Source organism: Alosa sapidissima, chromosome 16 (genome assembly GCF_018492685.1).
Source record: "Alosa sapidissima isolate fAloSap1 chromosome 16, fAloSap1.pri, whole genome shotgun sequence".
NCBI lineage: Eukaryota > Metazoa > Chordata > Actinopteri > Clupeiformes > Clupeidae > Alosa > Alosa sapidissima.
In genome coordinates this window covers 24101368-24127577 of record NC_055972.1, presented here as the reverse complement: position 1 = coordinate 24127577, position 26210 = coordinate 24101368, and the positions used below count along the sequence as shown (strand labels likewise).

Sequence of the window (26210 nt, the reverse complement as noted above, 5' to 3'; positions counted from 1 at the left end):
AGTACTTAACATCTTAACTGTGTCAAGGGTCCGTGTGGCCTCGTAAACAAATTACTTACTCCACCTTGTGTGGTATTAATAATCTCTGTATAATAATAATTAATAGACTGATGTGCGTCAAAACGTTGCTCGTTTGCATCTATTAAATACTCATTCATATTCATGTAATCCGGCTCTTCATTAGGGTTCAGTCATCTGAAGTGGCCCATTGAGTGTGGCTGGTGTTACTATTACTTTACTTAACCTTTAACGTAGGAAAGTGTAGGTAAACAATGCAGGCCACCTGTACCTTGTATAAGTATATGGTTATTGCAACCTTGTGTAAGTATGGTTATTCTTATACTCAACTTCGTCATTAAGTAGGTGCTACAGTGATATTCATTCAATGTCACTCTGAGTATTCTGCAAGTTTGAGAACTTCCAACATTTTTCAGATAAACAGCATCTGGTTGGGGCTTTCTCTGACTTCCAGGCTCGGGGAATTTTCTGATTGTTGGCAGGCTTCTCATCCTCCCCTGGAATGCCTGGGACACACAGGGAATTGTTTTGAGTCATATTTCAGGCAAATTTATTGGCCAAGAATGTATTTCCAGCTATTGTTAATTATTTTTTGCATTACAGAACTGCATTGCTGCATGCATGCAAAATGTGTGCTCCTGTTATCTGATTACGGTCAACTGAAAACAAATAATTTCACTATTTCTTTCAAACAGAATAATCTGATGTTACAAGCTGTGTTACCATCATTAACAGGCATATTGACAAATTATTTTTTCAGACAAAGTTTGGGAGGAGCCGATATGGGTGATTGACAGCCATCACACATTTGCCTTCCATCTCTTTATTAGTCTAGTTATTTAAACCCTCCTAAACCATCCACGTCACACGCCCTGGCATTGCAAAGGCTTCATTTGCCTCCGTTTCACTTATAGTTCCAAGCTCACATTAGCCCTTCTCCATATGAGGTGTGAGCAATGGCACCACCCAGTGGTTGTCATCAACAAAATACACTTTTTTGTTCATCCAGGAAGATTGAGAAGGCTGTCTTTTTGTCATCTGCATTTCTGGGGGAAAAAACATAATCTCCTAGACAACTTGAATCAGCATGGAAAATGTTTGACTGTCTGGAGTAACACTGAGTCAGGTAAAGATTGGAGAGGACAAGAACCCATCGGCCTTTTGATCTGGTTGTGAAGAATTAAGTTCTGCCATTAGGGAGTAGTTTGTCTTGTAGACATTTACCTGGCTGATGAGCTCTATCAAAGCAGACTTCTTCAATAATGACCAAGTCCAAATCTAAATGCTGTGGTGTGTTGATGTGTTGTGGAGTGCATCATACTGCTCATATATAGGCTACCATGTGTGCACTTTAAGACATCTCTCTCCAGAAGTATGGATCTGAGCACTAGTACCTGGAGATGTCAGATACAGGAGCAAGGTGAGGTTAGTGCTGGGCCTTGGCATTTTCTCCTTGTCGTCTGGGATTGCGGGCAGGGAGTGCCACTGTGGATTTTTCTATCGATTGACTCTTCTATGAAGTTGCTTGCTTTTCTCCATGACGTCTCAACTGAGCTTGAGTCTTCAGAGTGGGAAAGGGATTGTCTTTGATGCCAAACAGATCAAAGAACTGTGATTTGGCAAACTGCTTCGCTTATTTGTTCCATCTTGATCCCGAATCAACACAGTATCCGACTCAAAGGACCAAAATGTTAATGAGGTTAAGGACTGTATTAGCTGGTTAGGTTGGCTGGTTGTATTGCTCGGCCGTGTCTGTTAGAACGGCGAAGAATCCACAAAGCAGTCTTCTTTTATCTCTTTAATGTGCCTTCATTGGGTCCAAACAATGTTCCAGATATGTAATGGAGGCTATCTAAGTCTGTGTGGATGCCTTTAATGTGTGTGTAGACTTTAGTGTGGTCTGTAAATAAAGAAAAAGGACAAAATCAGTATGCTGCACTAAATGACATTAACCTTCACACAATTAGAGGCTGGCGGACCACTGGTGGTCCATTGGGGGCATAGCTGGCGGTCCACTGGCATTTTGCTCATCGGTTCTCTGGCGGTCGGCTGGGGGTTGCAGACAAATTGCCCAATATGTTGCCACTATTGTTCTAACATCTTTTTCATTTGTTCAGTTATACTCCATATATAATTTTATTAACTTTTCTTAATATTCATGACAAAGGCTATCTGGGATTGTGTGGTCCAGGTACCGTTGCATAAAAAATGGTTGTCATTCACAACACTACTTTTACTTTTATACATTAAGTACATATCCAAGCCTGTACTTTGTTACTTTTACTTGAGTAAAGAAGTTAAATCAGTACTTCTACTTTTACCAGAGTATTTTTAACACAAGTATTTATTGTACTTCTACTTGAGTAAGGGAAGTGAGTACTTTTGCCATCTCTGCCGCGTTGTCATCTGGGATTGTGTTGCAGTCCATGAGGGCAGGGAGTGCCACTGTGGATTTTTCTATGGACTGACTCGTCTATGAAGTTGCTTGCTTTTCTCCTTGACGTCTCAACTGAGCTTGAGTCTTCAGAGTGGAGGGAAAGGGATCTTTGATGCCAAACAGATCAAAGAACTGTGATTTGGCAAACAATCTATTGCTCTGGTAGTCCAGCACTGCTGAGACAAAAGTAATTTTGTCATGATGGTTTGAAGGGAAAACTTTCACCAGACATATCTTGGAGCCTTTGCCTTTATTGGCAGGACAGTGATGAGGTGGGCAGGAGGCGAGTGGGAGAGAGATGGGGTGGGATCGGATCCCCATGGACACTTGGACCCGAATGTGGTGTAACCAGCTGCGCCAGGCTGATGAGAGTTGCTACATACCTTAGTGCATTTAGAGGTCACATTAAAGAGAGCGCTATTCTTTTGCTGTCTGTTTTGCTCTGTTTCGCTTTTGGTCGCCTCAGTTGACCAGAAGGCAGAATCAGGATGTAAGGCAGAAAGGTGGAAAGGCTACTTTGTATTGTGTGACCCATCTTGAGCTCTTGGAATTGACTATCCTTCTGATTCCCTGGTCAGAAATATTGCGAGGAGATCCTGTGCATGGCCGGTTGATGATGCAGTGATGTTCCTTCCACTTGCAGATAATGGCTCCCATGCTGCTTACTGGAAGATTCTGAAGTTTTGAAATGCATCTGTAACCAGTTTCATTGATATGTTTTGCAACAATAAGGTTGCAAAGGTCTTGGGAGAGCGTTTTGCTTTTATCCATCATGAAATGTTTCTTGTGTGACACCTTGGTAATGAAAAACCTTTTTATAGCCCATCAATATGTAGGCTACTAACTAAGCTTATATTAATTTGCACAGATAGAAAGGATAACTACTCTCTAACTACTTACAGATTCCAGCTCGTTCCTTCCCTTTCCTTGCCTTAGTGCTTTTTCTTAGCGTGTTCAATACTTTTTCCCTGGTTTATTCCACTTCATTACACATGACTCTACTTATGGAGTTGTTTGGATTTTTTATGTGTGGATTACCTGAGTTATTACTAATGCCTGGTGAAAATGTTGTGCCCCCCGTATTCCACCTTTCAAGGGCCCTCTCCTCCATTGGGGTCCTAGTACTTCCCACTTTTCCCTCAGTTCAACACCCTTTAATCTGCTGAACCTTCTGCTCGTTTCCAAATATAAAAAAACTCTGCAACTCAACATTGGCCTGCCTGCCTCAGCTGCCTGTGAGGGGCTTTTCAGTTGTGCTGGATTACTGTTCACTGCAAAGTGACCAAGGATGAGTGCAACTAACTTTGAAAATCAACTACTACTCAAACTTAAAGGAGAACTCCGGTGATTTTTCACATTTTTGACATTTCTCGACTTGTTACACGGACTGACATGATGTGCTTGGCCAGCGTGGATGACTCTGGGCCAAGTCATTTGATGAGTAGGCCTAGGTTAAGTTCCTCTCTGGGCGTCAAGTTGAGGTCATGCATGATGCTCTGAAATTAGGTTTTCCATGCCCAATAATTCTCTGGACGGTTGTCAAATTGAGTCAATTCTGAGCTCACCATCTCACTAGCTGGTGGCCATGAGGTGGCAGTTGAGGTGGTGTGTTTATAGCCTTCTGATGTTGCATGAGAGGAGGCTTGGGTTGTGTTGCATTGGTACTACATTGTTCTGTTGGCCAACATAGTCAACTGCTGTGCATAGTTGGCAGAATCAGAATGTAAGGCAGAAACAGGATGTAAGGCGGAAACAAGGACAGAACACTTGCTATAGAACTTAACTGCTGTATAGTTGACTACATAACAGTTAGCTTGAGGAGAGCGCTGAGTTATGGTTTGAAGAGGATGATTTGGCTCTCTGAACTGCTGTAATTCAGGAAAACTCTGCCGAGCATATTGCACCGGGGTGTTTTACACTTGCTCTCTCTTCATCTCCAAAATCATGGCACAGTTCATCCTCAAAATCAGCTGCAGCTTGATAGGATAGGCTTCTGCTTTTCTGGACACTGCTGTTGCTTCCTTCTCTAGCTGACATGAAGGTCAGCTTCCTTCCACCTTTGCTTTGCGGCATGCTGCTTCAGCCAGTTTTCTGATGTTACTCTTCAATATGCACTTTCTTTCTCAACATGGAGAGAAAGCTTGAAGGCACAAGGCAAAATATCATCAATAATCAATAATGATGATAATGATAATTTTTGTAAAACTGGCGTAGTATTGAGTCAATAAGACAGCAAGTGTGCGTGTGTGTGTGTGTGTGTGATATTGGGCCTGTTTGGAAGGAAGTCCAGGGCCTTTTTTTTAGTCGCAGTCCATCCTTGGACGTATCAAGAAGCCACCTTGAGAGGTGGGACACATTTCAAAGCAGGGTCAGACAACTTCAGTTGACCTTTTCATACATAATCAACCAGTCAGTGTTATCCAGATAGATATATAGATAAAAAGATAGATAAACAGATAGACAGATAGATAGATAGATAGATAGATTTTAGGCATCCAATAGCTTAGACAACCATAACACAACACTGTGGCCTCCTCTGCAGCTATGTAGCCCCAGAAATCATATGAAGTGATGTTTGGTTTCACTGTGAAAGTCAATCTAATTGTTAAATAGACAATAAATGTAGGCCTACGCCTTTACAGATGGCCACTGTTTTCATCTCAGTGTAATAGGATTTAAAGGCATGCCAGCATGTTTCATTGCTAGATTTTTTGAGGAAGTTGTCTTATTTGGAATTATGAAAGGGAGCTATAGGCTAACTGGAATCACCCACTTCCCGTGAATTATTAACTATGTCAAACTGGGTTATTGCAAGCACAGAGAATGGAATAAGGTAGTTATCCTCAATGGTGTAGTCTAGTTAGCTGTGGTGGATATACTCAAAGTCCTTTTAGGCAAGTCCCTCCACTCGCTGGCCATATTGTAACGTTTTGGGCACTTATCGGGCATCTATTTCGGCAGAAAAGCGCATGCGCAAGGCTTCACGACACCAACCTTGCTCCAGCGGCAAGATCACAACACATGATTGGCACGATGTATTCACAACACACCACATGATTGGCACAGTCACAGTTCACATGTCGACTTTTTTGCCACAGAAGGGGCGGGATATGTCTAGACAACTGCCATATTGGCGTTACAAACTAACCCCATGCATTTTTATTAAGGATATTTTGAGTGCTGTGTCTCCTCATTGGAAAGTCTCTGATATACTGTGATGTAGTAGTTAGCTGGAGTGGGCATACTGTGATCAACCCCAAATGTTAATACGTAACCTTGCCTATTTTAAGTGGGTATACTGAAATGGTGATGCATTTTAAGTGGGTATACTGTGTAGTCCTGTGTATCACATAGAGTAGACTACACCACTCGTTATCCTGTTATCTGGTGTAAATGGGAAATAAGCACCCAATGCATTATTGCCACTGTTTATTTTGGCAGCGTTTTCTACACAGTGCAAATAAGGTTTTCAATTCAAGTGTGTCTTCTTGACAGACTTGCACTTCTCTTGTAGTGAAAGTTTTTGTTATACAGTTGAAGACGTCAGCAGTTTACCATAAAATTATGAACGTCCCTATAACACTGACTCAATGAACTACATAATAATCAGCTATTTTGCCTTCCAAATGAACAAGTCACTGCTTTATGGTACCGGTACATATTTTTCCTTTCTTTAAGTTTTCTCCTTTTATATGATGATTATGTCATACCAACAAACGTTATTCTACATTTAAATTTTATTTAAATGAGACTTTGAGACTTATTTTTCAATAAGCGCTTTATTTCAGCAAATGGGAATGTAATAGAAAATCAAACCAGGGACAGCTTAGGCAGAACTCCAGCCTTTTTTTCCCAGGATGCACCAGGGTACAAAGTCCAAAGTGTTCTTAACCTCTGCCACATTAACTAGGCCAAGGAGCTGTGTAACATTGTACAACAAGTTACCACCTTCCTCTGACCTGGAATCATTATTATCTTGATGAATAAGCTTTAACATGAATATATTACTTCGATAGATTTTTTTTATGTCGAGTTGAGATTTGCTACAATTGGCTCAATTTGATCATTCAGTAGGAATCATTTATTTTTACCCCTATATTATATTGATTTAGTCTTAGTCAAAGTACTGTTAGTTCCCTCTCAAGGTATCTGCATGTTGAGGACCTCCATAACAGTTTTGACATAAACATCATCTGGTTGGGGCTTCCTCTGACTTCCAGGCTGGAGGAATTTGCTGATTGTTGGTAGGCTTCTCATCTTCCCCTGAAATGCCTGTGACACACAAGAACGTGTTTTCAATCATAATTCAGAAATGGAAATACACTCTGCATTGCAAAGCAGCACATGAGCGAGCAAGCGTGTACCTCCTGAGACTGACTGTGGTTGCATTTTTACGGTTTCATCTAAGCCAAATTGTTGCATTATGTGCACCAACAGGTTCTATATGTAGACATTTCTGACAGAGATAATCTTTTTCTATGTTGTTGGTTAAAAAATGCTGGTTTGAATGCTACATGTTCTACTTTAATATGACATTAATTAAAGCGACAGTTATTGGGAGTTTCACCTTCAAATTAGGAAAAGTTGAAAGAATAGTAGGAAATAGCTCCTCCAACATCAGAGTGGCTTCCATTAAATGAACATCAGCACGACTAAACTGGTTCCCCACAAGGTACTGTGAACTGTTCAGAGCCTGCCAGAAAGACACAACACCAACACATGATCATTTACCTTTTATCCTGTACTGGCATTTAGTGCCAAAAAAGAGTCAAAGTCTACTTCTGCTTCTTATACCTTTTCATATACAGGGAAGTAACGGCTGGTGGCTTTGCCCTGTATAACACCTATGTGGGCCTGTTTTTCATCTGGCTTTTTGAATGGCAATATCATTATCATCTCCATCAGATCATTCAGGCCTTCAGTGTACATGTCAATCCTGGTGGTGAAAAAATTCAACTCATTATTAGTGAGAGCATTTACTCAATACTACCACCATGGTTTACCACTCCTTGCAAAGTTCATGCCATGACTAAAGTTATGTTATATCAACGAAGATTTAAGTGTATTTTTGTGAAAATCTTTTGGTATTTGCACAATGCATATTTGCACACTGGTATTTATGATATATGAACCTGATATGTAAGATGTGTGCTGATTAATATTGGATTAATATTGATATTGGAGTTACTGATGATATGTGAACCTTGGATATGTTATATGTGAATATTGGTATGAGATGTGAGCATGGGACTAGAATTGGACTGCATATGGACATTGTTGTTTGTAATGTATGGACTTATGTAGGAGCCATGAAGGTGTTTATTATTATTATTATTATTATTATTATTATTATATACAATCTGATTATTATGTAATGTTAAGTAATATAGTTTAATGGTTTATATTTGGGTTACTTGGGTTATTATATTTCGTTAGTTTTTGTTTAATTTGCATATCACCGTAATTGGGAGCGGTAACATTTAATTAATTTAATGGCAGGTGCACAGACACGGGCGGAAGTAGCCTAACTAGAGAGGGTGAGTTACGGTGAGGCCGTATTTCTTGTTGACCGCTGTTACACTGCTCCGCTGTTGAACTCTGTTTAGCCTACGCTGTGATTCTTTTTACTTTGAGCACGTTATTATTACTGGATTACTGGATTAAGTTGGACTACCTTTTTCAATAAACCCATCAAACGCATCTGGATCTCAGCGGATATTTTGCTTGGTACAGCGCGTCATACAATCAGCTACACCCATACCTTAGCCTCTCAGCGACTGCTTGGCTTTTTGGATACAAGTCGCTACACTTTAGATGTAATTTAAGTAATATTTGCACATTGCATTTTTGCACATTGGTATTTGCACATTGCATTTTTGCACATTAGTATTTGCACATTGCACTTTTAGACTTTGGTAGACGAGTTTATTTTTGAAGTGGAACCTACTCTTATATTATGTCTTGAAATTGAACATTGCTGAGAAAGTTAACCTTGGAAGTGATATATGTGAACATGGATATGTATAACAATGTAAATTCTAAAATGTATATATATATATATATATATATATATGTATAATGTATAATAAACCGTATAATAATGTATAATAAACCAGCAAAGATTAAATACTTACATGGCACGCTCTTTGAGATCTTTCCCACTGAGTTTGTATTTTTCCGCAATGTAATTCATGATGGCTTTACTCTGAACAAGCTGCAAGCCATCCATTTCAACTAGGGGCACCTGCTCAAACATCAGAGCTTGATCTGGCCACAGACGCATGCGCGCACACACACACACACACACACACACACACACACACACACACACACACACACACACACACACACACACACACACACACACACACACGTACACATGTTACATGAAAAACAGCCCTTTCCAGATTCATGCCAGGCTGATGTACAACAAATGTGAAACATACCTTGGATTCAATGCCAAACATTGTATTAATTTCAATTAATTAGACTTAAAAGCTGCTTTTAGCAACTACTGCCTCACTTATGTGATAGTTTGTTTATTATTATTATTATTATTATTATAAACTACATTATAAATAAAACAACAACATTCTTAAATAGGCAACATGAAGCCAAATCGTAACCCAATATTCTAATGCCATGCAAGTGCATCTTGGAACAACATTTATTAATATATAAAATGCTCAATAGCCTATACTTAATTTGTCAGTAAGTAGGCCAAGTGCCCAAGGAAAAGTGTGTCCACAGCAATTATACTCAGATCTGACCACATTAGAGTTAGCATATCTCATTTAGATTGAAAAGGGTTAAAATAAACAAACACTGACAAATAACAATAACAATGGTTTCTCATGAGCCTATTTTATAATAGCCTTTTGTCTGTGAAGTTCGAAAATCCAGTATGCAGTTAATGATCCTGCCTTTTCCCCCTTTCAGATTCGTAGCCATAGGCCTACTAGTCTGTAGGCCCTTACACACTGCCAAAATCCCAGCAAAATTATGTACCAAATTCGCGGAACGCCTGTCCTTTTCACATAGACCGAGGCGGTGTTACCAGATATACGGTTTCTGAGATTCTGAGTTTCCATGGTTGGAGTCGGGTGGAGCGTGAATATTTATAAACGGAGGTTGTCGTGCGCACGCGCCTAGAGAGCATTCATGAAGCGTAACTCAAATGGAACTGAAAATGTTGGTAAAGAAGCTAGAAGACTACAGCAATTTTAACACGTTTTTGGGACTATAACGTAAAAAGTTCATCACATTGAGGTGAATGACTACATATGGGCTGATTTAACAGGTAGTAAACTGGCCCCTCAAACCCCAAATGAGTCATGTGATGCATAAAGGACCCCTGAAGAGTTTTTACCTTAAAATAACGTTTCCAAAATCATTTTGAAAGCCCATAAACTCTTAATAGAGTTAATGGCATTTTGAGCAGGTCTTATCGCTTTGAAAGTTTACTGTTCAGGTAGGAACAGAGAAACAGACAACAGAATTATGTTGCTTTCTTATTGTAGTGTATCATATTATCAAGATGACAAGTTACTTAGTTGCCTGCTGTGATGAAAATATGTTCACCAGCACTCACCAAAACACACCACTCCACTCATGTATTTGATGCCAGCGGGCTCATATCATGCTGTTCTATATGCATGCCTATGAATTTACATTTTCGACCAAATCTGCTGTTATGTTCTATTCCCTAAGAATATTAGGCTAACTTGGCCAGAGTCCCTCTTACAAAATTGAAAAGGATTAACTGCTGTACAATAGATAGACAGGGCACCCCATTTCTGCCTTTTGACGGCTGATTACCCAAACTTTATTTTGTATATCCTTATCCTTGCACACAATACTCTGGGGGTATTTTGGTATGATAATATTGTTTTTTTTTTTAACAACTTTGAGTTAATACTGATGTCAAGCCAATGTTTTTTGTCTTGAAGATAAAATGTGATTGCTGATTGAATGTGTGAACTGGCCTGACACTGAAGGACAGTTTATTTGCCCTGGCTGTAAATAACTAATACAATAAATTGTGTTCACAACTTTTTGTGTTTAGTTATGTGTAGTAATTCCTATAGATTATGTCTCAGAATAACATATCACATGTGCATGAGGGCAATGACAGGATGCCATTTGTTCAGTTAGGACATACACAGACGTGTAACATGGGCTATTTATTGCACAGACATTTGTGTTGTAGGCTATACAGTGGGTCAATCTGATGTAGGCTATGTTGCTGCCTGGGCTAACATGTCACTACAGATGCACAGAGGCTATAGTCCGGCAGCCATGGGGTCAGACCTGGTTTTGTCGGTTAAAGTTTTTTTTTTTGCAGAATCTTGTAGACCAGGGGTATCTCTTTAAGATTTAGGAGGGTGCCCAGTGATATCCCTTGGGCAATTTTGTATATTAAACCTTTCTTGTTCAATGTATTGAATACAAGGTAAGACACTATAGGTGAATAGGGTAAAAAAAATAACTAACAGATATCACTATGAAACTTCCCCAGTTGATTACTTACATTAATGGGAAAAAAATGTATTACAAGTTATCTGAAATTTAATGTTTGAATATGCAAATTAGGCACAATCTAATTAAATATGTGCTGATTTGCATAAAGTTTAAAAAGAAAAAATCTGAACATTAGATGAAGCCGGGTTCAAAATTACTTTTTCATTGTGTTTACATATTAGATGAAAAGTCTTTTACACAGGAAATTTGTATTACAAGTTTTCTGTAATTTAATGTTTAAATATGAAAAAGCCCAATGTGCCAAAATCATGAAATAGGATATACCTCTAATTTCAAGATGAGTAGGCATACTCATATTAAATGCAAATCAACTCAATTAAAATGTACTAAAATACAATGTTCTGTGTGATAGTTTTTCAGACAGTACATTCAAATGTGGACAATTTAACCCTTTACTAAGTGAATTAATGAATTTCTATATTTCAGATAATGCCAGTCAGGGAGCCATGGGGTCAGACCTGTTTTTGTGGGTTATTTATTTATTCATTTTTGCTTAGACTTGTTGACTTGGGGTGGCTCTTTAATATTTAGGAGGGTGCCCAGTGTGATATCCCTTGGGCAATGTCCTACATTAACCATTAAAGCCATATGTGCCGAAATCATGAAGAAAAAAAAAATAGGAAAAGCAAATAATCAACTCAAATAGAATGTACTAAAATACAGTTTGCAGTGTGATAGTTATTCAGACAATACTTCATGCATTCAAATTGGGAAAATGTAACCCTTTTCTATGTCAAATAATGAATTTATAATTTCAGATATTGCCTGTAATAATTCTGAATATGTACACTTTTCCTAGTATTAGTTCTGATAATTGTCCAGTTCTGGCTCATCCTACCCTAAAACATGCAGAGAATATTGTGCAAGGCACCATTAACCTGGCAACTGCATCTGTTAGAGCTACAAGGATTTTCACTCTTGCAGCCACATCTGATCATCTCCAAAATGTAGTTTGGTGCAAGTTTGACATTTTCTGGTAGACTGGTTGGGCTTAGTAACGAATCAATGAATCTTTCTTCAAATGGCAGTTGAATTTCCAACTGAAGTATTCCTTCGCTTCAGGCTCCATATACTTCAATAGCCTACTTAAAAATGAATATTCTCTTTTTGAATGACGAGTTTAGGCTCTGAGCATAGACTACTACTGCAATAAAGAATAAAAATAAATGTATATTTTATACATAGGATTAGAACAGTAGAACAGACACCCTGTAGAAATCAGCTAAAAGAGGGCAGTTTAGGCTAACAGTAATCATTTACATAGCATACATGCAGTAAGTCCTTCCACTCAGCAGCCATATTGTAGCACTTTTTGGGCACTTATCGGGCATCTATTTTGGCGTGCACAAGACTTCACAACACCAACCTTGCTCCAGCAGTGAGATCACAACACATGAAAGGGGTCGGATATGTGTAGACAACTGCCATATTGGCGTTACAAACTAACCCCATGCATTTCTATGGAGGATTTTTTGAGTGTTGTGACTCCTCATTAGAAAGTCTCTGGTAAACCTCCATCCACACCTAAGAGATTAGTAGTAGTTAGTTGTTTTATTTGTCGTCTTCCAGAAATGCAAACCAACATGGACGCGCGAGGACGCTCGTGCCCAACACTAAACTCGTGCATGAGCTGTCATCTACCAATCAGCATGTAAAAACTGGTGCCGGTTGCAACCATGTAAACGCCATGTTTTCAAAAATGTCGGCAGCCAAATGCCATGCTAAATGGCTGAAGCTAACCCTTCAAATCCTGACCCCCTGTTCAAAACACTGCTCCGGAGCCTATCTTGAAATGAGGTTGTCACGTGACCTATTGAAACGAAGCTTCGTTACCTCACTGACACGTCATGCAGGTCTCAAAACACAGCGCAGACTCACCCAAATAGGTAAACTGTTAATGCATTAAATAATTATATACATAATGTCTAACATACACGTCTGTGTATCCCCCATCTTCATGCTCTGGCCAGTATATATCAGGCTCTTACGGGCACATCTGTTCCATATGTAACTTTAGCCAGTACGCTATATGTAGCCTACATTAGTAGCCTAAACAACGTCAAGAGTAATGCCTATGAAGGAGCTTTTAGCTCGGTTGACTGCGCGCTCGACTAATAGGCTACTGTTCGCGGTTCAAGTCCAACAGGTGCAGGCAGATATGCTAAAGTTCATAGTTTTAAACGTACATTTTCCAAAGCTGGGGATGTCTTCAGTAAAAAGAGCCGATTAAGCGCCAGCACAGCAGAACAAATCATATTCTGAAATAAAAACAGTTGTATTTGAGTTTTCGTGCATTTCTGCAAATACATGCATGTCTGTAATGTCCACCAGATGGCGTTGTGGAGTAGTGTGTCAAAAGCTTCGAAGCATCAAACCAGTTTGGCTGTAGCAGCGCCACTGTTTCAAAAGCCTCGCTCGGCACATCCCTTTCTTTGACAACATTTTCAGTTCCATTTCATTCACGCTTCAGCAATGGGCGTCTAGGCACTCGCGCACGACATCCTCCGTTCATAAATATTCACGCTAAACTCCGCCCTGGAAATTCAGAATCTCAGAAACCGTATATCCGAGGGGTATTTCACAAAACCTAGATAAGCTGGGATTTTTAGGTTATCCTGGATGAATTTAGCCTTGACTTGGTTTCACAAAAGAGATGGCACATAAGTTACCATGGGGATTTATTCTCTGCACCTAGGCCAAGCTAAGTTAATTCTAATGGTAGGCTAATTATGTTGTCTTATTGGTTCAGCTAGCTGTCATTCACATCAGACCTCCGTGCTCATTTTTAAGGAGCTTTATTCCATTTATAAACTATTTGCTTAATGTATTTGCTCGCAAAACAAAACAGATTGTCTGCCTACTATAGTTATTATTTTAATTGTGATAACCTTATAATTATTAACATAGGCCTAGGTACTTATTGTTTGCTTATTTTGATAGACGTTTGATGAATAGCCTACTGTAGTTGATTGGAAGTGGAGGGGCAAGTTCTCGGAGGTATTTTCAACTATAATATTAAGGTATATCTATGTGCATCTTTGCAGAGGCAAGCGCTTTCTTAATGACGTTGCGTGCCAAGACAAGAAAGCACTCACACGTGGGTGCATACGTAAATTTGCATTCAGTTGGTCTACCACGCCTACTCACGCTGTTTTACAGAAATAGCCATGATTCCCCATTCCAAAAAGGACAACTTTACTTCATGGTTAGTCTATATCAAAAGCGGTTGTTCACTTTGTGTGAATGACGCTATTTTCCGCGTCTTTTTTATTCCAACCGTGGGCATTAGTCTATATCAAAAGCGATTGTTCACTTTGTGTGAATGACGCTATTTTCCGCGTCTTTTTTATTCCAACCGTGGGCATTTTGGAGCAGAAACGAGAACGCGCACACATCCTGAATACACCTGGCTTGACATAGTTGCTCCTACTCATCTTGGATTGGCGTTAGTGAAACGAGTTTAGCTAGGATGACCAGACAACGCTATGTCAAACCTCGCTTTATCACTTATCTTGGATGTCTTAATTCTGCCTTTGTGAAATACCCCTCCGGTAACACTGGAACGGCGGTGTGTGTGTGTGTGTCTGTGTTGTGTTGCACACATTGTTTGCTCAGTGACCTAACCTATTATATTAGGTGAATTTTGTCATATTAATGGTCATACCAGAGAGGGTTAAAGGATCTTTGGTCATACTTTGTCCTACCATTCAGAAGTTTCACATACTGCTCCCTTTTTGTCAGTAGTACCTCTTCGAACTATAAAATGAAAACAAAAACAAAATCATTACAACAATACAGTGATAGTCTACAGCAAATATTCTAGAACAGAGCAAGATAGATTACTGGCAGGAGAATACGTTGGATATGTTTAAGTACGTTCTATGACTCTATAGGCGCCATTTTGGTAAGCTCAGGTGTCGTCACAGACGCTGGCTACCGTGGGAATCCTATGGCGCTGATCCTAACATGTTAACAATATTTATTCTGTAAAGCTGTATGTTGAAATTACGTGAAACCCAATAGACCACACCATGTCTAGACCAGTTAAATATATTGTATAAAGACAATGTAGAATTATTTCCGAGGCTAAATTAGGCTAGGGCACTGACATCTGTCCATCATCCACCAAAGTTCAATAGGCCAGTGTTGGGGGTAACGTGTTACTGTAATTTCGTTACTTTATTGGGAAACGAAGTAGTCTAAAGGTAACACATTACAATTTAGATTTCAGTAATTCGTTATAGTTACTGAATAACTGTAACGTCCATTCCTGCATTAGGCCTACTCACAATATCTGTCTAGCCTATTGACATTGTTTCCATGATTGTTTTTAAAATATGGATTAGTCTAGGCTACATTATTTCATAGAGATGTGCGTAGTGTAGAGCACCCATTCTCTCCCTGCACCTCTCTCCCTCAAGCGGGTTCAGCCCGCATCTCCCCTACGGAAATCAAAACGGTGGCTTGTGCAAGAACTTCATGCAGACTACAACTGGCGCGGTGTAGCCTAAAATTGATGCATTCAAGTTGACTTTGCAAAAGTTAGAATGCCTATTTATCACAACGTTGTCAGTCGCGTTGTCAATCGCAAACTTATTCAAACGACTACGGAATTAACTGTAGCTTAATTTGTGGAGGTCGAAGAGAAAGCACCTGTTTGACATAGGCTACGCGTAGCCACGGGCTGGCCTCCTTGTCAGTCTTGCCCGTCCGATTAGAGGGCTTTCCTTCGTATACGCTCATCAAAGACGCGCAAGTCAGCACTGCGCTGAGAGCTCAATAAATCAGTCAAATCGCGGCCACAGCCCTCACAGTAAAATTGACAGTGTTATTAAGTGTTAATTTTTCAGAGACATATTTTTCAGTGTTCATTAGTGTTAATTAGTGTAACTTCGGGAGTTATTTGAACAAACATGTACACCCACGGTGTAATTAAAACTCACAACCTAGTGTTTTAAGTGGGTGTGAATGTACGAACTCTGGGGTGGAGTCATTTACACTTCCGGTCCTTCAGTTGAGATTTTTGAAAAGAAGATGGACGCCATTGAAGTACATCGTGGGATAGTAAAAGGTAAATTAATTTGTTCCCTATACTTCTGTAAGCTAGCATGAAAACTACGACAAATACACAATTAAGTAATGTCACATCACAGGTATATGTTTTCATACCAACGTGTTTTACCTACTATGAAATATTGGTGACGTTAGCTTGGTCGCTAGCTAGTAGCAAGGTCGCTAGCACTAGCTAGCTCAGAAAATTATTGGTAAAACATCCAGCAAGCTAACATAACTTCGGTGGGTTATAACCTTATCAAATTTAAATGGTTAAGTTTATGTTAATTTGTAATACTTAAACTGTAAACTGACATTAATATAATATTGGAGTCGACAACGTCTTAAAGTCCTTTCTGAAATTCGAAAAGGCGGTTGGAATTTGAATACCCACTGAGGGAATAGCTCTAACATGCTAACGTAGCCTAGCTGATTAACATTAGTTACAGCCAGAACGCCACTGTTCATAGCGATCTAACGTTAGTGTGCTGCCAAATGCTCACCTGGCACAAATGGATCTGTTGACTGACTAATTATAACAGTCTGTCGACTCATTGACGTTTGGTTGAACTGAACACTATTGCTTGGTTATAAAAAATTGCTGCTAGCTAACATTAGCTGAGACCACGAGGGCCAGTGTTGCCAGATGCCAGCAAGGTTTTCCAGCCCAAAACCTCGTCAAAAACCGCGAGAATGCACAAAAAACCGCTTGCTTGTTTCTCATTTAAACACATTAAAATCATTAACAAGCTTTAAAATGACCCATTTTTCGACTTAGCCTATCCAATTTCAGAAACAATATTCAATCAAATGAACGCAAAAGTAGGCTACACGGACGTCAGACTATTATTCTATAAGCTTATGTTACGGAAAATAATGCAATAGGCTAAACATAGACTATTAATCTGTCTGTTTAGTGTCAATAGACGCTTGGAACAAAAGCATTCAGTAGGCTAGCCTAACATAAAAACATTGAGTGGATATATGAAGAGTGTCGACTCTTTGCAGATGCAGTGCGTTCATAACTGGTGGGCCAACTGTAGGCTACACAAAAAATATTTTCATAGGCCTACCCCAAATGTAGGCTAAAGGCTTGAGTTAAACTTGAGTCTGACACCTGTGATTTAGAACAATTAATTAATAGCCTACCTAGGCGCTATATATTCCCTGAGACAGGCAGTTAGGCCTAGAGTTTTCATGAAAATCGCGCTGAATAGGCTATTTAGGACAGTGTCAGTGCGCTCTTTGCAGAAGCAGTGCGTCCATGCATGGCAACTACACGCAAAAAATATTTTCATACGCCAGATATAGGCTAAAGGCAAACTTGAGTTTGACACCTGTAATTTAGAACAATTAGTAGGCCTACCTGACAGGCAGTTAATCCTAGTTTTCATGAAAGTCGCGTTGAACGAACAGGGGTGTCAGTGCGCTCTTTGCAGAAGCAGAACGTTCATGCATGGGCCATCTCTACACAAAAAACATAGGCCTATGGCCCTAGGCCCTTCGTGAAAATCGCTTTGAGCAATTGTTATTAGGCCTAAAAATAATTAAAAAGTTCTAGTAGGCCTAGGCTTTGTCAAACTTCCTCAACAACTGTCGGGCTGGACGGAACGTGGGCCGTAGTCCTATGTCAAGCCATTCGCGCAAGACCTGCGCACCTCCATCAACCCTGAAAGAAGGGGTAAGTCCATCCTGTCTCGTAGGTAATCTTTCAGCAGTGTGCACATTCATGAAGAGATTGACTGTAATGACAAAATGCTCTTTGCCCACTTTGGCATATTGACATTGTCAGTCAGCTAGCTAAGTTTGAAAACCCCGCGAGCTGTGTGTTTGAATGGCGGTCTGCGCCATGAGTAGGGGAGAACCGGACTGAAACACTTTTTAATTAAACGTAATTTACAAAGACATCGTAAAACACTGAAAGCTAATATTTTGTCACAAGCAAACTACATCGGTCCTCTGTCAAATACAGTTGCATTTTCAGCTCTGAACAAAACCATTCAGGATTTATTTAAGGAGAAATCGAACATGCGTTTTGTTTCATTCGTCCCTCCAGACCGGGATAAATGAAACGACATGGGGGACGAAAGAAACATACAGCTTAAACTTCCCACAACTTCAATATTTGACAACATCATGAATGGTACTTGAAATATGTTTTAATTTGGATAAATTACTGCTGGGCTTTACTGTCTGCTGTGAATATCTAACAACTAATTGCGGTCATTGTGAAGCGCATATCTCGCGGTTATGGAAATACCATGCACTATGCCATTTATATGGCTAGAATGCATGTTTCGATACATAAGGTGACGTGAGCTGAGAGTGTCTGTTGTGAGTTTAGGGGGGCACGTCAGCCAGAGGGTGTGTGAGTGAGTGAGTGAGAGACTGCTGCCTGCTGACCAGAGACGGTCGCTGGAAGAAGGGTCTGAAGTGCCTTTGTTTCGGCTACAAAAACCCGCCGAACTGATCCGAAACCAGCCCAATTTTTATACACCCGCCCAAACCCATTTTTGCCCGCAAAATAGATTGCGAAACCGCCCAATCTGGCAACCCTGACGAGGGCATTCGTTTAACTGTTAGGCATTTGTAGCAAACAGAGGTGTAAGGTAACCGTTAGCCTGGTTGGTTTGGTGCAGTCTCCATTCTCTGTATGGCACTGGTATTAGTTTCTGTTAGAGTCTGTTGGCTTTATTTGGGTTAGATCAATTTCTTTGTTTCCTAACTTATAAAGGGTGCAGGTAAGCCAAAGAGTATAGAAGTTAGCTAGCTGATACTAATTTTAGATATTTGTAGAAATTGTGGTTCAATAGCTTGCAAGCACGTGCATAAGGATATTCAGTCCATCAGGCATAACGTTACAGCTGAGCAGAGTAAGAAATGTTTATTCTCTGAAATTATGAGCAGTTTTTTTATGGATATGGTAAAATGTAGACAAGTTTACTGCCTAATGAAATTATTTAAGTTATTACCAGTCATGTTGCTTAAAAAGTAGGGATTATATGAACATATTTTAAGACAAAACACTTGCGGTTGAAACATTTGGTAACCTGTGGTAAATAATGTCAGAATAAAGTTTAGAAGTCCTTTGCTGGTTAGTTGATATACTGCTGATAGTCAAATCATTGTTGTTCTTGTATTGATGTAATCATTTTCTTTGTTTTAACAGGGTCAGCAAAATGCTCATCAATGTCCAGTACCATGGAGAAAAAAGTACCTCAAACTGCAGCCTGGTTTTTCCTTTCAAAGTTTAATTCGAGAAGGTGAGGTTTTATGTGGTTTAGCCAAAGTCCTTTTAGGCAAGTCCCTCCACTCGGCAGCCATATTGCAACGCTTTTTTTTTTCTTTCTTTTTTCTAGCTTGTTTAGACTATGAATCAGCCTGACCGTAGGCATGTTTCTTAATGATTTCACACGCACACTTTGTATCCTGGCTGGAGTTAATGCAGATCCTTATGATCCTTTTTAAGAAATACATTTGAAATCAATCAAAGTTCAAAATCCCTGTGCACAGCCCTTTTGCAGGTGCTGATGGTGTGCAGTATAACTATTAAAAAGTCAAAAACTAGTATAAATCGCACACTGGAGGGTATATTTTGTTGACTTTATTTGGCGTGAAGGCTTTAGGTTCACGTTCAAACCTGATGAAGAAAATTGTGAAATGTGTTGTTCACGCCAAATAAAGTGGGTATGGTTAAAAAAAAAAGAAAAGATTTTGTCACCCTTTAGTTGAATTAAGTGAAATAAAATCGGAGACCGAATTTCTTAAAGCAGCCCTTTAAGATTCCAATTATTTTTTTTCTTGTTCTTCAAACAAGGCACATCAATCCACTGGTGCAAAAGAAGAGAACACCTCTGCCATAGGAGATTCAGCAGAAAAAGGCCAAACAGGTGAGCATTTAAAATTAAAATATCACTAGGAGAAATCCTTGTCTGTCTCGTCTCCAAAATGCAGAAGCCTGGCTTTGTGTTCCGGTAGTGTCAAATCAGTGGGCACATTCAATCTTGCAGCTCTGCAGAGATCTGGCTGAACGTAAAGTATGTTTATTAGATTCAGTCAGATCTGCTTGCAGATCCAGTGCTGCAAGATCAAAATCCCACTGATTTCATGCTACTAGAACACGAAGCCAAGCAATTTGCTTCCTTCAGATACAGGTCTTGTTATAATCTCTCTGTACACTTTCCAAGTTTACAATACTTCTGTTTGTCTGTAGAGACCCTCATCACACAACCACAGAAGTGTAATTATATTTTGAGCACTATCAGTGGTATTAAATAGCATTTGTTTTTTGACGTTCTAGCTGCCCCCTTAGCTTTCTTGTTTGTACTCTGGATTTACACTTTTTAGAGGGTGCATGTAAGTTTTCTCTTTACAAGTGTATCACTGTTATTGTTTCTTTTTTTACGCATAGATGGTCCAGGAGGTTCTGGAGAAGAGTTAAATGGGAGAGGAAATAATGGAGGAGTATAGTAGAGCACCTTGACACACTGTACAAGAAGGCATCTTCTGAATATCCTGGTCCATGGTTATGTTTTGTTTTGAATAAATTAATCTAATTGTATACAACAGTTAGGTCCAGTCAAACTATTAACTCTTTTCTGACTGAACGAGAGGGATTCCATGGGTGGGGTTATCTCAGGACATCCCAGACTTTTCAGTGGTAGTGCCATTTTTACATTGATCCAATGTTATCGTTCCATTCATTCAAAGTGAGAGAACATTGTAACATGACATCACAATTGACTGTTTGAGTGAGGAAAAATAGAGTGCATGTAATAGGGTGAATAATGTAATGTGAAATAAAATGAAAAATCATTATTGTGCACATATAGCCTCACACAACCTGCCTGCAGAGTGACAAGAAAACCCTAAATTAATGTATTTTAATCCAGGTATTAGGTAGTAGAATTGCTGTGTAAAAACAATATTGAACTGGTGATTGTGGGGTTGATAAATGCTATAAGGTAGAACCTTAGCTGTAGGGATATCTATTACCAACTACACAGTGGCTCCATTTTCAAAAAACTCCTGAAGACCCAGCTCTTTAGAGAACATCTCCTCTCATAGCACTACTTACAACAAGTCTTGCTGATCCTAGTACTTACCACCTGTCTTGAACTGACACTCAACTGTTTAAAAACAGCACTCACTGATGCACTTATTCTTACTGTACTCTACTGTTTTTAAATTGTCCTAAAATTGTTGAGAGAATTGCTTTAAAACTTAAACTGCTACCATATTAGTCGCTTTGGTTAAAAATGTGTTAGCCCTAATGTAATGTAATATTACTTAAGCATATTTTAGTGGCAAGAAGCGTTAAGTCTATATTTTATCCATAATCCATGTTTAATCACTCTTCCATTTTATAGCTTGTAATGTTGTCTGAATATATCTAATATAATTTTCCTATTGTTTTTAGGATACCAGTACTAAGTCAAGGAAAAAGATATGCACTCGGCATTGTGACTGTTTCCTAATCTCAGGGATCCTTACTCCACCAATGGCTATGTAAGATTTTACTCATTTCCATTTAAGGTTATATATAATAATAATGTTCAACTATTGATCTGGATAATCATAGTTCTTGCCCACATTATTTTGCAGGAACACTTCTACGATGCTGGAAGAGGGACGGGTTATCTGGCATGGCGCCTAAAGCAACGAGTGTCGCAGCGTTTGGTCAAGAACAGCTCGGGAGCCTTGGAATACATGAACACCATGAGCTTTTTAAGGAGGTAGACTTTCTAATGAGGAGACACAGCACTCAAAAAATCCTTCATAGAAATGCATGGGGTTAGTTTGTAACGTATGGTGTTGTCTACATATATCACACCCCCCTCCGTGGCAAAACGTGGACATGTAAATACATTGAGCCAATCATGTGGTGTGTTGTGAAGACATTGATTGTGCCAATCATGTGTTGTGATCTTGCCGCTGGAGCAAGATTGGTGTTGTGAAGCCTGCCGAAAGTACCCAAAATGCGTTGCAATATGGCTGCTGAGTGGAGGGACTTGCCTAAAAGGACTTTGGGTATACCCACATGTAACATCACTTCATGGTGCATTATCTGTCTTGCTTATGGAAAATTGGCCCATTATTGCACATCTCTAGTAATAGGTTTGAAGCAAAACACAAGTTTGTGAAATTGTAAAAAACTCTTGATTATATTGTTTTATTTCTTGTTTATGAAATGTTTACTCAGTGTTGCAGAGCATTTTCATGCATATGTGGTTATGGATTGTGAGGAACATTGTTTTATTGTTAAAGTCAATGATTTGTATGAGTATAAGGCCTTTGCTCAACAAAATGCTTATGGACCAAACTTTGACATATATATTGTACCTCTGCACATTGATTTGAGCCATATCATGGCAAATGTTAATAAAAAAAGAAAAGTAATTAATTTGCTGTGGTTTGTTTAATATGTTTATTTTGATAAATATATGGCTCTAGAAACTAATTAATTACTCCAATAGAGTTAATTATGAATCACTGATGGAGTTAATGATACACTCCAATAGAGTTAATTTTAACTCTGATAGAGTTGATTATGAAACACTAGGCTAGTGTTAATACGGCAACACTATGGCAAGTGTTATTTTAACACTGATGAGTGAGGATTATATAAACTCTGGAATGGTGTTAAAATGAACACCCATAGAGTAAAATTAACACTGGCCGATTTACTCTGTTTATTTGTCAGGTGTGATGAAATGCGTTCATATTCCACTTTTTATGTCATAAACGTTGCATGCCTATGGAAAGGTTTTGTGGTAGGATTGTCCAATGGTCAAGCTGTGCGGCTTCAATTTGTGTTTTAATTTATGCGACGCACCGATGCTGGGTTCATCAGTTTTGCGCAAGTTTAAAACGTTTAGCCGACTGCGCAATTTCTCATTTTCGTTCTATAAGTTCCACTTTTCATGTCATGAATATAACATGCCTATGATAAGGCTTTGCAGTTGTACAATATGGTCAATCTATTGTCTCAATTGTGTTTCATGTGACGCGCGCACCGATGCTGGGTTCATGCACTTGGCCAGCCTAGAACAGGAACATTTTGGAGAGGGAATAAGAATGAACGCACGCAAGAAGAAACGCAACACTTTTTAATTAAACGTAGCCTAATTTACAAAGCCATTTACAAAGACATGTTTTAATTTGGCTCCAGCCTGTATATAGGCTAATGATTTTTGAAAACGAACTTCTGTGGTCATATGCATTTCACATAGGCAAGCAGGACAATTTGGGAGTTTTTGACTGCATGGAAACGATAATAATTAGTGTCAAGCACGGTTGTGTTTAGCCTAGGCCAACTATTTGCATTTATTTAAGTTACATCAGACGCTTGAGTGAAATCTTGACCTTATTAGTGATTGATAATAATAGCCTATGCCTATGCTGTGTTTAAGCAGGCCGTGAACAAAGGGTTAACGTATAGCCTACAAGTAGAAAAAGGAACAATGGTGATAATATAACGTTAGCTAAGTTAGTTTGCCTGCTAGCTAGCTTATCAGTAGGCTATACAGTCTCTCAATGGGAATTTATGTGATCTATTTACCAGTGCAATAGCTACTTCTGTCTAAATAATAGGCCTATTTACCTCTCCTTATTCAGTGTAAACTTGGAAAAAGATAAATCAGGCCTTTCACACTGTCAGTTATTGCAGTTCATTACCGAGTAAAAAAAACAAACAGCTGCCAACGTTAAAAACAGCTGTTCAGGTGGGCTCATAGAATTGGAACTGTATATGAAATGTTGCGCTGAGCTTACCAAAATGGCGCATGCCTACCTGAACTCCTGCGGCTGCTAGAAGCCATCTGATCGACTCCATTTTTCCTCTTCCATCAAAATAATACAATACAATCTTCTCAGACATTTTCCCTGATTGTCGGAGCTAGTTGAGAAAGACGAACATAATTAACAGGATAGTCGTGGTTTTGATATAGTTTGAATTACGGAGTAGGCTACAGAGACACGTTTTGCTCACACAAAATCAAACAAAAAATAGATGACTTTGGCACACGTCATTTCCTTAGCTTGACTATCTAGACTATTATCAACCAATAATATCCATAAGTAGCCTAGGCTAGTTTATATTTTCCACAACTAGCTCATAAACAAGGTGCACACAAAATATGTTGGTGTCTCAACTGTACACGTCCCAACTGGACTCAGTCTACCCTATCCTATTGTAGGCTATTCCCAACACGCAATTTAGGCTACTTACGTTTAAGTTATATAAGGTTCTGACCGGTGCAAACGTTCGCTCCCTTTGCAACTTTAACCTAAAAAACTTTCGCTTTACCAGAGAATGTCTTAGGACCGTAGGCGGGCTCTGGCTTTACGTAACGTGGGAGCTGTAGCCTACCCGAAGTAAAAGATTGGTCGGACATCAGCAATAGGGGTGGGGCAAAGTAGCATAGAAAAACCAATAGCGAGCTGTATATCTACATACTCGCAAAGGATCCTGGGATATGTTATCGCAGCTTTTCAGATGTTTCGTATGTTAACCTAGCGTAACCTATATCAACACCAAAATGTAAAACCACGTTCTCGTCGATGGAGCATACCTACTGGCAGAATATAATTTAACTTGTGGTGTAAAACAAGCAACAGTCTTTGTGATTGAAGATGTCAGACTAAAACCACCGTCAACGTGAAGTCTGTGCAGAGGGCGGGATATAAATAGTCATGATTCAGGTAGTAGTAAATGGATGTGAGGGCGATCTGGCTGCGACATCTGTCACCCCATTGATCGCTAGGGTTGATTCGGCTGATCTGGCTGGCTAGGCGGGTGTCCCCTTCCTCCCTCACCGCTCCATGTGTGTCCCTCCCGAAGCCCCGCGCTCGGTGGAAGAGGACGTGTTCCCCGGCGACGAGCATCGTTGGTATAGAAGTAGCTGCACTCCCCTGCTAGAACCTCCAAACAAGCTCAAGGCCCATTTGTAGGAGAAACGTAGGGAAGTCAAGCTCCAAGACTTCGAACACATCCAAATGAGGCACTGCACGTGGCAGTCTGCCTTTCTTTTCACAAAAAAACTTTTAAACCTATATAGATTATTAGATTAGATTCAACTTTATTGTCATTGTGCAGAAGCAGTGCGGACAGTAGTAATATATGGTTCACAGTAGGTATGTGCAGTATATTGACAGTAACAGTATGTAATGTAGTAGCCTATGGACAATAGATATGTACACTATGAGTACAGGTGTGCAGTGTATTAACAGTAACATTATAAGAGTAGTATAAAAAATAAGTGTATTTGCAGTATTGTATAGACAGATATGTACAGTTGACTAGGGAGTATAGTCTACAGCAGTGGTTCCCAACCTGGGGTCCGCAGACCCCACTAGGGGTAGCCAGAGATTGCAGGGGGTCCGCACAATGTTGCCTGGGCTGAGGTTGTAAGGTTACCAAAATTATATTTCATATATATATATATATATATATATATATATCATATTAAATGTATAAAATCCTAATAACACACCCAACTGGATAATCAAAATTCTGTATAATCCAAATTAAAACATATATTTGTTCCACGTTTAAATTCATGTAGCTATTTACTACCTCTGAACTTATAAGTTTGTAATTAATCACTTTATTCTTTTTGTGTGTGTATGCGGGTAGGAGTTCGGGTAGGGGGCCCTGGCTTGTCTTAGACACAGGCAAAGGGGCCTTCAAGGAAAAAAGGTTGGGAAACACTGGTTTACAGTATGATAGCATTAACATAGTAGAATATTGATAATATATAAGTGTAGTTACAGTATGTACATTTAATATAAATAGAATGCTATGGGTGGGATAGGTTAGTGCTACCGCCTTGTTGTCCCTGTCAAGTGGTCCATGGTCGTGCTGCAGCTCAACAGGCAAAGAGGCGTCGGTGGTGGGGGTTAGTTGGTCACTGAGGTGCAGAGTAAGTGTTAGTGTTCACTAAGGTGACGGCTGCAGGGAAAAGATTCCTCTGAACCTGCTCGTCCGAGTGCAAAAAAAGACCTGTAACGCCTTATGATAAAATGTAAACTGACCAATTTTGTAAATCCTTAAATCCCAGACAGGAGATATTGATGTTATGATAAAATGTGACCAATTCCCTAAATCCGAGATAACTTCTTCTGCTCCTCATGTGGCAGTATCTTATAACAATCAGACTAC

At 39.4% G+C, this 26210-nt stretch overlaps 1 protein-coding gene and 1 long non-coding RNA gene across 4 annotated transcripts; one reads left to right on the top strand and one right to left on the bottom strand.

Annotated features, from left to right (window-relative positions):
* Positions 1-224: 224 nt before the first annotated feature.
* On the bottom strand, positions 225-24418 carry gsta.1 (glutathione S-transferase, alpha tandem duplicate 1). 3 transcript variants are annotated; one of them, XM_042065454.1, is made up of 7 exons: positions 24279-24418; positions 23841-23945; positions 14701-14752; positions 8590-8722; positions 7250-7391; positions 7023-7148; positions 225-524 (listed from the first exon to the last, which is right to left on the bottom strand). In XM_042065454.1, the coding sequence occupies exons 2-7, from the start codon at positions 23925-23927 to the stop codon at positions 240-242; spliced, it is 825 nt and encodes a 274-aa protein (XP_041921388.1). In that variant the 5' UTR covers positions 23928-23945; positions 24279-24418; the 3' UTR covers positions 225-239. The 3 variants fall into 3 exon arrangements, with proteins under 3 accessions (XP_041921388.1, XP_041921389.1, XP_041921390.1); XM_042065456.1 differs by lacking the exon at positions 225-524 and adding an exon at positions 6216-6727; XM_042065455.1 differs by lacking the exons at positions 23841-23945; positions 24279-24418 and having other exon boundaries at positions 14691-14758.
* On the top strand, positions 15901-22451 carry LOC121685127. The gene is made up of 6 exons (XR_006023268.1): positions 15901-16067; positions 19218-19311; positions 19866-19938; positions 20460-20573; positions 21468-21556; positions 21653-22451. It is a non-coding gene; the product is annotated as an uncharacterized LOC121685127 (long non-coding RNA).
* Positions 24419-26210: the final 1792 nt, after the last annotated feature.